The following is a 14446-nucleotide window of genomic DNA, read 5'->3' on the forward strand; positions in this document are numbered from 1 at the left end:
AACAATTACAACATTTAAAAGGCATCTAGATGGGTAATGAACAGTAAAGGTTTAGAGCGATATTGGCCAAATGCTGGAAAATGGAACTAGATTTATTTAGGATATCTTGTCAGCATAGAGGAGTTGGACCGAAGGGTCTGTTTCCGTGTTGTACATCTCTGGGACTCTAACCAACTGAAATGCAAGACTTATAGACATCCTTAGACACAACAGACATTCTTCTCTACAGTTCTATGACAGGTGTCCATTAAATCTCTGGTATATTAAATAGTCAACTTTAAAAGTCTCAAAAGTTATTCGGATCCCAGGGAATTTCGCACTTGCTGACACAGACTACAAAGTATGAATTGTATATCAGGTGACAAAACGCTAAGCAAATCTGGCCTTTACCATTTAATTTGATTTAAGAAGGGGAACTAAATAATCCTGAATTTTTTTAAACAGAAAATTCCCATGTACATGTTTAGCCTCATAATTGTAGTGGACATTCTATTCTAGTGAAATGGGTGAGCTAAGAATTAATGCTACACAACCCAGGCTGATTCCATCAGCCTCATCAGTACTCGTCAACTTTTAGAGAGCACCTTTTGCTAAGAAGCACTGCAACCAATCATTTTTCAGCTATTAAATAGCAGTTCAACAACCTGTGTTATCAGAAAATCTTCTCTTTTAGGTATTATTTGCAACAAGGTTCACTTTAAGACTGATTGTTATTCAGCTTGATTCGAATGTTTCTTTTAATACTGCCTAGTACATTACCCAATAATGGTCAGCAATTGGTATGATCACGATTGCCAATTTGGCTACACTGAGTGCTATCGAAATGATTTATTAAAAGAAGTCATCCAGAAATTACTTAACTGTAAGGTACAAAGTTCTGATTAAATCTGATCTAATTTGTTAAAGCCTCTCTAGAAGTTATTTAATGTGGTTAGATTTACAATGGTATAAAATACTTACCTCATTTAACTCCTTATTGAATGATGCAGGCAACTCATGCTTAACTTCAGACTCCTGTTTTACTTGTGATGCCTTTGCATGCTTAATTACAAGGAAGAAACAGGAAATATTTACAGACCATAATTTTCACTTAATCATTACCATTATCTCCAAGATATGTTTCTAATGCAAACTGCGTTATAAATATATGTAGCAAATGTAGAGTTTTAATTGTGGTTCAAATTACCCAATTATAGCAGATATAAAGATAAAAATTAAGGCTAATTTCTGAACAGATTTAACAAGAGTTGATACAACAAAGCATTCAAATATACCAGACACATGATATGCTATCCTTCCTTATGTAGATCATTACTTAGTCTGCAAAATGACTAAGTCGCATGCCAAATGTATACATTTGAATAAATGTATTATGACTGAAGTTTCATTACATATTAAGTCGAGTTCTAAATAATATCCTCAAAACCTGAAATACAGGTAATGGTTACAAAAAAATTGCAATCGAACAGACGTTCACCCTCAATCCGAGTATAACACGTTCTAAACCATAGCCACTTGTAGAAGCACTGATTATTGGTACTATCCAAAAAAAAAGTCTAATATAACATGCCAAAGGCTGATATACCGTCATCAAGTCACCCTTTATTCACTTGTGCACAGTACACAAGCTGTGGACTGCCAGCTTGGAGTCAGTCCCCTGAACTGAGGAGATTCTAGATTAGAGATAGCAAGAATCGTATCTGCTGCAGTCTGGGTCAATAGTGTGGAGTTGGAGGAAAACAGCAGGTCAGACAGCATCAGAGGAGCAGGAAACTTGATGGTTCAGGTTTACGCCCTTCATCAGGACTGGGGATGAAGGGTGTAAATCTGAAACGTCGAAATTCTAATCCTCTTGTTTATACCGGTCAGCCAGGACTTCCTGATTGCCCCACATTAATGACCTGTTAACGTAGTCAACAAGATCCACATGGTTCCAATCACTACAAAGTCAGAACAAATTAGAGACGATCAAGCTTCCCTGATCACACTCTGTCAACTGAGTTCTGAAAATTTTCCAAGATTAAATATTGGCCAGTACTGAATTGGCTGATTTCAGTACAACCATTTCAATTGGTTCTCGTTCCTCTTGGTAATTTTACTCTTCCCAAATCAATGTTCAAAATTTGGTGACATCTGCCTAATCGTACACGTCAGGAAAGAACTCTCAAACCTTTTATAAAGAACCCATAACAAAACAAAAGACATTTTTAAATTCAACTGATTCTAATTATCGATTCGGAGGTTGGTTGCAACTGCATCAAACATAATGATAAGGAAACTGATTTGATTTAAGAAAAGTGTTACATTGTCTTATAAAGAAAAGGACTTGAATTTATATGATACCAATGTTGTGTTTGCAAAAATTAGTCGATGCAGATAGGATGATAAAATGACCGATTTAAAAAGTACTACTTACACATGCTTTGTTTACATCTTCTATTACAGACTCATCGTTTCTGTTGCAAGATAAAACCTCAGGTTCTATTTTTCTACTTTTAGTCACTTGCACCTGTTCATCTGTGGGAAGCTTCAGGTCATTTTTCAGATTTTCATCTTCTGGCTCTTTTCTTTTTTGTATTTCCTTTGCATGATTGGGAACAGTTTCTACTTCACCAAATCCTCTAGGGCTGTCTTCTGAACTCTGATCACAGGCTCCAGTTTCATGATTTGCAGAAAGATATTCACACTGACTCCTGTGTCCTGTGAACTTGGAGTCATTCTTTTCCAACAAAGATTCAGTGACATTTAGGTGATGATCAGTGGGTTTTTTTGGCTCCTCTGTTCTTGCAAATTTAGCTTGAGACGATCCTGTCTCCTCTCTTTCCCTGTTTATTTTTTTTTGAATAGCAAAAACAAAATAAATTTCCATATTTCTAATTTCAGTTCAATTTCTTTTATAAAAAGTAGAAACAGAAGAATATAAGGGCATAAGGGTAAAATATGGCTTTTTTTTAAACTTAAGTTTGCCAGCTAAATTGTATTGGTCTTTTGGAAACCTATGTTATTGGAAATGTACTGCAAGATGAGACGAGACTACCAAGCCAGGTTTGCTAAAACAAGTAATCAACTTTGTTCATATTCCAAAGTTTTACCTTTTTCTCCCCACTGGCTGAAAGAAGTTGTGTAATAAGACTGATTGCTTTTGTGAAGAGATGCTGCCTTTCTTTTTAACATTTTTGAGTGTTGTTGTTATGAATGGCTTTTTGTCAACAGTGACAAATGTTTGTCTCTGTTCTTTGTTCTGTCTTTTATCTGCTGGAAGTAGTGGTCTCATGCTGGATGTTTCCTTTGCCACTGAAATATCCTGTGATTCCATTCTGCTTCCCTTTTCAGGTGTCTCTTTTATCACTTGTGTATAATCTACATTCATTCTGAAACAAGATTTGGTATTAATTTTAACTTCCAGACAATCAAATTACTAAATATATCTCAAAATCATTCACAGTTACACAGTACACAAAGTTAATCATGCTCAAAAACTCAATGCAAAAGGGAATGAACAAACATAAAAATCTTTTCCATAATTTTCTTATTGTTAACAGTGTACTATCCAATGAGCTATGTAATTAGTGCTACTGAAAAGCTGGCATACTGCTACATTGTACCAAGCTAACAGGATCATGGATTTAAAACGCCATATCACTCACTATAGCTGGAAAAATTTGGAGTAAGTGTAACATGGAAGAGAATAAAAGTAAGTTAACATGGTAAATGAATTTCTATGTATGGAAATTTCTATATTTTCATGTTTTTACACAACTTACAATCTGTAATTACAGAAGGGTTATAAGCAGTTCTACAGACATCAGTTATCCGACTTACCTACTTATGGAATTAGGCAGTAAGACAATATGAAACAGGAATAACAGTAGGCCATTCAGTCCCTCACATCTCTTCCACCATTCAACAGGATCATGGCTGATCTAATTCACCTTACATTCATTTCTCATACCTTTTCTCATAACTCTGGATTCCCCTTTTAGTCAAGAATCTACCTCAGCCATAAATGTACACAAGGACTCTGCTGCTCAATCTCAGTGAATGTGTGCGGGAATGGTGTTGAAGAAGACAGAAACAAGGAAAGAAAAACAGACGCTAAGTTGCCAACAGTACAGCAGTTAAAATCAGGGATGCCAAGCTGCAGAAGCACAGACATCTTAGAGGTGCAAGGTTGGAGAAAGTCGCAAGAATGGGGGTGGATGAGGTTGTGGAGATATCTGAAATCAAAGATGTGGATTTTAAAACTAAGGTATATTTAAATAAAGATATATTCTTAACAAAGCTACAAATTAAAAATATAATTAATATTTGCAATATTGACCAGGCTGGCTTTGAATTCATGCAGCATGCTTACTCACCCTGACAATGTCTCTGCAGAATTGAGACTACCAAAATGTTCTCCCCACTGAAGCAGGCTACAGGTAAATCAAAGGACGCAGAAAAAAATGATTTTTGTTTTGTATTTAACATTAATATTTTGCATGGTACCCTGTTTAATTGCAGTTATAGTCACTTTGAAATTGTCAATTTTATGCTAGTTCTTAACCAAACTTTAAACAATAAGATTTAATGTATTTGAACTCAAAAATTCCAATTAAAGATTTTAACTCACTGCACAACTTTCTCTCACTTTGTTTCAGTGCTGTTAATAACTAATATAAGATAAAACACTTGCCTGTAACCAAAACAAAACGTAAACAGAGTTAGGTGTCATCACAAGCCCCACAATGGTAAAACTGTGCCATCTAGTGTTTACTTGCAGGTTCCTTTAGACACCATCAATGGCTAAGGTACAGCTTAAAAATCTGCATCAGCCTCTAGTTATTCTAATTAGTTAGTACATATTCATAAAGCTAATAAACACAGTCAAAAATTAAGTGACTCCTTTCTTAAGAAAAACTTACAGGACACAAGAACAGCATGAAAACCATATGCTTTGAGCAAAAATATGGTGCAATTTGTTGAAAATATTACAAGGTAACTTTTAAATATCATAAATTACAAATGAAATAAAAACTTGTGTCTGATATTTCTCTGATGACTTTTCATCAAATCTCGCTCGATAGTGTCAAGTACCATACTATAGACTCACAGATAATAAAACATTTGGCCCATCAATACCAAATCCACACCAAAACTAGCCCCATCCTAGTTTCATCTTCATTTCCATGTAGTCTATTTTGTTTTTTCAAGTATTCATCTAACTTCCTCTTGGACATAACTTCAGCATTACATGGAAAGACAAAATCACGACAGAAACAGCCCTTTCTCAGGCGAACACGCTAAGCTAGCACAAATCAGGCAAAGCAAGGTTTCCTAGCTTGGGCATTTAGAGTTTATAAGGACAAGGGGTGATCTTATTAAAATATAAAAAAATTCTGAGGGCCTTTACAGAACTGATGTTGAAAAATTGTTTCCACTAGTGAAGGAATCTTGAAATCGGGGTACAGTTACAGAACAAAAGACCATATAAAACAGATGCGATGGAATTTCTTCTCCTAGAAGTTAGCGAATACCTGAAAATCTGTACCGCAGATAGATATGAAGGCTAGATCATGAAAGATATTTAAAAGAGAAGGTAGGTAGATTTTTGAAATATTGAGGAATTGAGGGCTGGGCAGGTTTCAGGAGCCAAAATTTCTAATGCTATAATCAGAAGATAGAAGATAGCCACGCTGCCAAGGAAACATCATATGGGAAAATAACCTGTGCCAAGTGGCTAGTGGTGCTTAAAGCTGATAACACATTGTGGACTGGATGACATACATTCAGGGATATTGTGGTAGGAATTGTAAAGGCACTAGCAATAACCTTTCAATTTCCCCTGAATTCGCAAGTGGTGTTGGAGCACTTTGGAACAGTAAACATTTAACACTTGTTCAAAAAAAGAGACTGTAAAAATAAACTGTGCAAATTACAGACAAATCAATTTGACTTTGGTCATGTGGAAACTTCTGGAAAAAAAACTATTTGGGATAGAATTAATACACAAATGGAAATAAATGGGTTAATTCAGAAGAGTCAACATGGATTTGTTATGTCTTATTAATTTGGAGTTTACTGAAGAGATAATACAGAAGGCCAATTATGTGATCTACATGCACATTCAAAGATGTTCAATAATGTACTGAATAACAGTCTTGTGAGGAAAGTAATAAGGAATATTAAGAAGAAAAGCAACATCAGCAACATGGGTATAAAATAGGCTCAGGAATAGGAAACAGAGAAATGGTTAACATGCAACTTTCACGTTAGATAAAGGCTTGTAATGGAGTTCCCAGAGTGTCGGTATTGTGACCCTTGCTTTTCTGGTTGTACATAAATGATCTAGATCTTAGCCTGTAGGGAAAATTTCAAAGTTTGCAGATGACAAAAATCTTTGGAGAATTACAACCATGAGGACAGTGTAAATGTCAAAAGGACATTGGCAAGTTGGTGAAGTGGACAGCTCGTTGGCAACTGAAGTTCAATGCAGAGTACTGCGAGGTGATACTTTGTATAAAGAACATAGAGAAACAATATAAAATGTAGGGTACTCTTCTTAATGGTGTAAAAGAGCTGAAAGACTTTAGTGTATTTGTATAAAACTAAGTAAAGATGGCAGGATAAGTATAGAGAACTATTACTAAAGCATGGAATAGTGTAGGTTAGATGGGCTTCAGATCGGTATGACAGGTCGACACAACATCGAGGGCTGAAGGACCTGTACTGTGCTGTAATGTTCGATGTATCTATGTACCTATGTATCTATAGAGTACTCCAGACTTCATTTATAGGGGCACAGAGTATAAGGTCAGGGACACTGTGGTGAACCTATATAGGTCACTGGTTAAACCACTGGAATTCTAGGTGACACATTTGAGGAAGAATGGGAATGCATTTGAAAGACTGCAAAAGAGGCTTACAAAAACGATTCCAGGGATGAAAAAATCCAGTAGTGAAGATGGATTGGAGAAGTTGGGATTGTTTTCCTTAGAGCGCAGAAGATTGAATGGAGGTTTGATAGAAGCTTTCAAAATCACGAAGGGTATGGATGGGGCAGATGGGAGAAACTGCTCCCACTCACAAAAGGCTTGAGAACCAGCAGACACAGTTTGAAGCTATTAAAGATTAAACTACAGAGTTACTTTTCTTGAGTAATAAAGATATAAATACATAATGCATAAATATTGAACAAAGTAGAGGGGTATAGAAAACTCATTCTCAACTTACGTCCCTGTCACCTAAACAAAATGGTGATCATGGCGAACATAAATACCTCCAATCATGAGGCTTACATTTTACTTTCTGAAAGTGGGTTATTTACTTACCTTGTACTGTGCTCTTGTGTTGATTGTGTATCTGGTACATATGCAGCAACTTGCGAAGTATCTGCAGCAGTCATATCAGCCATTCTAACATTTTGAGAAAGTGTAGGGCCTGGAATTGTTCTTGAAGAGGAGAAAACTCCTTAAAGAAATAAGTAAATGTCTAACTTATCTAAGTATGTCCATAGTTTCTAAAAAAAAACGAAAATGCTTTGCATGAAGAACAGACAACGAATATGGCTTTCCCAGAATTTCCCATGTGTATGACAGCTTTAGACTGAAACAATGTTAAAGGATTAACTTCCTCAAAGAGGTGAAACTCAGCCTGGATATGAAAGAAACTTGCACCCTTGTTAGAACATAGAACATTACAGCACAGTACAGGCCCTTCGGCCCTTGTTGTTGTGCCGACCTGTCATGCCGATCTGAAGCCCATCTAACCTACACTATTATATACCCTCACTATATATACCCTCAATATTTTATTAACTTCTATAAGGTCTCTACTCAATCTCCTAGGCTCCAGTGTAAAAAGTCCCAGTCTATCCAGCCTTGTTTAAAAATTAACTCAAACCTTCCATACCTTATTATGTTTTATCCCCTCATCCAAATACGTAAATAGCTGGGGCCCAAGCACAGATCCCTGCTATATCCCACTTGTCAGTGCCTTTCACTCCAAAATTACCTATTTATTCCAGTCTCAGTTAACATTCTCGTAAAACTTCTTTGCACCCTTTCCAGTTTAATAACATCTTTTAATAACAGGATGGCCAGAATTGTATGCAGTACTCTAAACGTGGCCTTACCAATGCCTTCTGCAACTGTAACAGGCTGTCCCAACTCCTCTACTCAATGCTCTGACTGATGAAGGCAAGCATACCAAACGCCTTCTTTACCATCCTATCTACCTGTGATTCCACTTTCAAGGAATGATGACAACATTTCCCCAGGGCCCGACCATTAATTGTGTAAGTCCTGCCACAGCTTGTCATACCAAAATGAAACACCTCACATTTATCTGAATTCAACTCCATCTGCCATTCCTCAGCCCACTGCACCAATTGATCAAGATCTCATTCCACTCTCAGATAACCTTTTCCACTATCCACTGTAACATCAATTTTGGAGTCATCTGCAAACTTACTGACGAGTCTCATCCAAATCATTTATATAAATGATGGCATGGCAGCTCAGTGGTTAGCACTGCTGCCTCACAGCACCAGGAACCTGGCTTTGATTCCATCCTCAGGGAATTGTCGGTGTAGAGTTTGCACATTCTCCCAGTGTCTGTGTGGTTTCCTCCGAGGGTTGGGGTTTCCTCCCACAGTCCAAAGATGTGCAAGTTAGGTGGATTGGCCATGCTAAATTGCACATAGTGTCCAGGGATGTGTAGATTGGGAGATATTTAGAGGGTTGGGTCTGGGTGGGATGTTCTGAGGGTCGGTGTGGACTTATTGGGCCAAAGGGCCTGTTTCTGCACTGTAGGGATTCTATGATCTATTAACAACAGTGGGCCCAGCAGCGACCCTTGCAGCACACTGTTGATGAAAAGTATTTGTTTTTTTTTAAACTTGCAAAGCATATGCACCTTTGTGAACTACAGTAGGTCTTGCAATAGCCTGTGCTTTCAGGATGATGTAAAGTAGTCAATTCCAAACTTTTGGCCCAGTGAGACCAAAGGCTATTTGTGATGCAAGCAACTGGATTTAACAATGCAAGTAATCACACCGAAATTATAAAAATCACAGAACAACAGAAAAATTACGGTATATAAAGAGGCCATTCAGCCCATTACATAAATTCACCATAGCCTTCTTAGACCATGAGGCTACTCTCTCATTAGAGACGCTTGACAGTTGGTGGTTTAACCCGAGAACCATTACATCTCAGGCAAAGGGAGAGGTTGAGAACGGGAGTCCTTTATGGTAACCTCAGCCAGTGTGGAAATTGAACTAAAGATTATTTGTGTCACTCTACACTGCAAACTAGCCATCCAGTCAGTTGAATTAATCTGCCCCTGTCATATTTGTGCCAGCTGAATATGCTTCTGTTCATTCTAAAGCCACTTTCCAGCACATAATCTGCACCTTTGCAAATTACAGACCCTCAGGTGCAGATTTAGAATTGTTTAATGTCTACCTCAACCACCCAGACAACTCGCTGGGTGAAAATTTTGTTTCCTCATGTTCCTTCTAATCTTTCTACCAATCACTTTAAACCAATGACCTCTCTGCTATGGGAAATGGGCCTTCACTGTCCAATCTGTCGAAGACCCTCATTATGTCATACACCTCCATTAAATCACCCATCAGCCTCCTCTGAGGCAAACATCTCTAGCCTATCCAATTTTGCCTCATACCAGCAATTTACAGGCCCTGGCAATATGCAGGTAAATCTCCTATGTACTATCTCTAAAGCAGTATGACCATCATGTAATGTGTAACATACTGGAAATGTACACGAAACTCCAGCTGTGATCTAACCAGTATTCTAAATCAGACGCATGCAATTATTAGAACATAACGTACCCGCAAAAGCATGCACTGTTCTCTGCAATAGCTCAGATCTGAGTAAGACATGATATACCAGTGGCATATTTTATACACTTACCCTGATCAAGCTCCCGGTAGGGATTACAATATATATCTGTTGAATTGTGAATAACTGCAAAACCAAGCTCTGCCTCAGATATAGCACGTAGCCCTTTTCTAGTCAAAGAAAAAACATTCTGGTTAATATGAACCACTAAATGGATAGCTAACAATGAAAGCACTTCAGCATTTTGAACAAACAAGTTACATACCTATCCATAGTTGGAGTGTATAATCCCTATTATTTTATTTTCTCATAGCTATTTTATAACCAAGTAGTTTTAACAACTACTATTGATGGTAAGAAGATTTCCAAGATATATTTATAGTGTTAGAATAACGTGCAACTATTGCAGTAATTGTTTTGGAAATGGCACACAAGTTAAAAGTTTACTAAATTCAATTTCACAACATGCTATCGTGTGATTTGAATTTATGACTCATGGATTAGCTTCGTGGATTTCTATACCATTGCAATTTTCTTTAAAAAAAAGACAAAGATTTTTAAAACAAGCCATTCCTTAACAAGTTAATTATTAATTGCAAATATTTTCTGAAGGTCTAACGCTCCTGAAATAAATTGTAATTAAACTCCTCAAACAGACTGATGAGCTGATACTGCTTGTCCATGGTTACACATGGACTAACATATTCTCTACAAATTAAAACAAAGTACTAGCTAGGGAAGCTCAGCAGTTCTGACATCAATGGAAAGAGAAATAATCAACTTTGATGCTCAATACAATTCTTCAGCGGATTGAAGGGGGCTGGAAAAGTGATGGGTTTTAAGCTGTTGAGAAGAAATGGTGGGGAGGAAGAGCAAGTGGAATAAATGACAAGGCATGCTTTACAGCAAAAGGAAAATACAGTGACAACTGTAGTAGAGAAATGAAATGGATGAACAAAAGATGCTCCTGCCAGGTATCAGTAACAGAAAATAAGTCAGGGAGAAGGTCTGTTGGGAGATGAGGAGGGAGGTTGAGGACAGTCAAGGACAGTTGAGCAGAAATTGAGGACAGTTTATGGTCTGAAATTGTTGAATTCAATGTCTTTCCGGAACTCTGTAAAACGCTTAAACAGAAAATGAGATGCTCTTTTTCCAGCTAAAGTTCGGCTCTGCTCAAATGCAACAGGCCCGTGGCAGATAGGATTGCATGAGAACAAGATGTTGGATTAAAATGGCAAGGCCTTGAAGGTCAAGGTCATTTCTATGGACAGAAAATGTGTCCTGAAACGTGTGTTTGAGTCCTTGGATAAGGTAAATGCTAAAGTGTTATATATTCTGCCGTTGCATGGGAGGGTGCCATTGGGAGAAAGAAGGAAGTGGTGAATAAGTGAAGGAGCAGACCAGGGAATCTCAAGGGAAACAGAGAGTGGAAGAAGTGTTTGATGGCAGCAACATGCTGGAGGTAGCAGAAATGTAGGAGAATGATCTGTTAGAATGTGGAGGCTATTGGTTTGGTAAGTGAGGACAAGGGGAACCCCATCAATCTGGGAGAGCGGGAAAAGGGTGACAGAAGTGAGGTAATTTGCATCAGACACTGCTGGCAGCCCTGTCAAACACAACTGGGTATAATCCTTGGTTGAAAAAAAGGAAAACATGTTGGATGTCTTTGGAAGGTAGCACCATTAATGTGATGGAGACAGAGAAACAGGGAGAATGAAATACAGCTGATACAGGAAGCAAGGTTTGAAGAAGTGGAGTTACTGTCAATGAGAGAGTCAACGGCTTGGCTGTGGATATTGGTAGATCGCATGTCCCCAGAAACGTCAAGAAAAAGAAGAATCAGAGATAGAGCAGGTAGAGGTGAGGAAGTTGGAAGCAAGTTGATTAACTTTTTTCAATTTCAGATGAGAGCAGGAAGCAGCAGCGATACAGTCATCAATGTACAGAAGAAAACTGTGGGAGGAAGCCCTCCCCAAGTAAGACTGGAACAAGGTATGTTCCACATGGCTAAAACACATATTGAAACATGCTCTCCACATTCATCCTGCCAAGTCCTTTTAGGATCTTATGTTTTGGAGGGAACTGGTAACCGCTGTTAACACAGGAAACTCCAGGTGTTAGTACCAATGACAGTAAAAGAATGGTGGTATATTTCCAAGCCAATGGCGAATGGCTTGGAGAGCAACATGAAGGAGGTGGTGGTACCATTTTGGAAAGAAAGTAGAAGTAGGCTGTGTGGCATGAGGATACGATGAAGTGGGAAGCTGTGGGAAGAATATCTCTAAATGACTGAAATTAATGACAGTCCTAGAGACAACAGCCTAACATTCAATTATGGTGTTCAGTAGTTCAGTATGGTGCTCCAGGGGAATTTAGGAAGAGATGTTTGAGAGTCGGTGCTCAGTATCAGCAAGATAGAGGTCAGTAGGCTAGACAACAACTGCTTCTTGTCAGCAGGTTTAATAAAGTTACAGTTGACCAAGAGTAAAAAGAACAGCAAGTTCAGAGTGAGGGCAGCAAAGAAATTAAGTTGGTCAATTGTTTGATTTTATTTTATATTTCATATAAAGACGGCTTATGTACCTTTGTAAAGCTCTCATCACTGACTCAAACAATTTTTCTCCTGAATTTGAGGCAGTTTGAGAATCTGACACTCCAACATCAATGACACAGCTTCCTGGTGTTTCAAGGATTGATATATCTGAGGTACTATTCCCTAAAAGTTTAACATCTCCTCCTCCAAGAATTAGAGCAGAATTCAGCCTCTTGTGCTGCAAAGACAAGTCACATACATAGTCAAAAGCCAACAAAAATGCAATAGTTTTAACTCCCAGTGGGAACATGATTACACTAGTTGTTATATCTTTGTTAAAAAATACATGAATCAAACTGTGATTAATGCTAAATAATAAATTACCTAGTAATTTGAATTAAGCAATGGTACCAACAAGAAAGAAATAGATTAGTGTTAAAAATTCTTAAATCAGAACTTTCAATTGGTATACACAATGTTTAATGACTGCTGGACCAGTAATAATATGACAGATTTAAGATTATTCAAAACTAAACAAGACTTTTTTTTTCATGTAGTGAGTTATAATGTTCCAGAATGCAGTCCGTGAAAAAGTGCTGGGAGCACAAACAATAATTGCTTTGACTCTGACGTAGTAAAGACATATTCAAATACAACATTGTATCAACAGAAAAACAAACATTATGGGATCATTTCTGCCACCCATTTTTGGACAAGGCTGAGACTTACAATGTAGCACTAAGCACTATATTCCCAGTGACAAATAGGACCTTGTTTATGTAACAAGTCATCAAACAGCTGAGCAATGTTCTTGCCCAGAAAAGACAAAGCAACACCTTAAATTTGAAATCTACAAGGCATAAATGGACTTTCGTCCATTCCACTCAACTAAGTGAGAAGCAGCTAAATCTGAAGTCTTGCATGCTGCTCCAAAAACAGGATACAAGCCTGTAATATTTTGTCAATCCAGGAAGTGCACATATGCTTGTATTAGTCCAGGGAGCTGAGAGATCATTATTTGACTGGTCAATGATGCATCCTTCTGCAGGGCTTGGATTAATTAAATACAATGCACCTGTGGCAGAAGACAAAGGCTCACTGGTTTTTCCAGAGAACAGAGAGATGGATGGGACATATGGGCCTACTTGAGAACTCCTAGAGTTATATCCAACAAAAGATTCTGGCTACTTAATACATAGAAACCTTGCCCCACTAAATTTACACATGAACCTAGCTGTGTCGGGAACTATCATTCATCACTTGCTGTGATTGCATGCGAGCTAGTTTGGACAGATCAAGTAAGCTCTCAGCTGAATATTTGACAACATATGGCATTACAGGTTATAATTAATATCATCACTTTGACCACTGCAGAAAGCAGCAAAGGTGCTTCTCTAACTTTCTCTAATTGCAAGTTAGTGGCATGAAAAGGGGCATCCAAATACCTCTGAACATCAACATTTAATAGTTTGTCACCATTTAAAAATATGTTTTTTAATTCTTTATACCCAAAAAAAATTGAATTTGAGATGACAAGATGGAGAGCTGAACAAGGGTCCAGGCCCGAAACGTCAGCTTTCCTGCTCCTATGATGCTGCTTGGCCTGCTGTGTTCATCCAGCTCTACACCTTGTTATCTCAGATTCTCCATCATCTACAGTTTCTACTATCTCTCAAAAACTGAATTTCCCTTCATTATCAACTTCTCTCTTATTGTGCTAACTCATTTACAGATTGGCCAGCAGCTTCTGAGGTCAGGATGTCCTCTCCAGTAAGACCCATTCCTCCTTCCTTAACACTCTACCAAGCACGTTTTTTATGCCACGTACTGAACTTTTGCTCAATTGGACGCTTTCATACTGACTTTTTAAAGTCGGACCGAGCAGTCTACCCTCCAGCCTATGAAGTACAGCCTTATGAAACTCACATTTATTCCCTTTGTTTGAAATATATACTTGGAGAAGCTCTTACAAGTAGTTTTATATTCCTTGCTAGTTTTCCTTAGTATTTTGTTTTCATCATCCTTTGTTGTTATCTAAAATTTCCCAATTTCCTGCTCTTCTTAGCAA

The 14446-nt window shown here is 37.7% G+C and overlaps 1 protein-coding gene across 4 annotated transcripts in view; it reads right to left on the reverse strand.

The window, feature by feature from the left end:
* nbn (nibrin) overlaps nt 1–14446 on the reverse strand; it is a 62494-nt gene that overhangs the window by 25433 nt on the left and 22615 nt on the right. Inside the window, exons 7-13 of one of the 4 annotated variants that reach the window (XM_059646118.1) lie at nt 12429–12616; nt 9918–10015; nt 7311–7449; nt 4359–4415; nt 3093–3371; nt 2417–2825; nt 961–1041 (exon numbers count right to left, since the gene is read on the reverse strand). In XM_059646118.1, the coding sequence (XP_059502101.1) occupies nt 961–1041; nt 2417–2825; nt 3093–3371; nt 4359–4415; nt 7311–7449; nt 9918–10015; nt 12429–12616 (1251 nt within the window). The remainder of the gene's footprint in view (nt 1–960; nt 1042–2416; nt 2826–3092; nt 3372–4358; nt 4416–7310; nt 7450–9917; nt 10016–12428; nt 12617–14446) is intronic. The other 3 variants (XM_059646119.1, XM_059646120.1, XM_059646121.1) reach the window with 3 other exon arrangements.

This window comes from Stegostoma tigrinum, chromosome 5 (assembly GCF_030684315.1).
Source record: "Stegostoma tigrinum isolate sSteTig4 chromosome 5, sSteTig4.hap1, whole genome shotgun sequence".
NCBI classification, from domain to species: domain Eukaryota; kingdom Metazoa; phylum Chordata; class Chondrichthyes; order Orectolobiformes; family Stegostomatidae; genus Stegostoma; species Stegostoma tigrinum.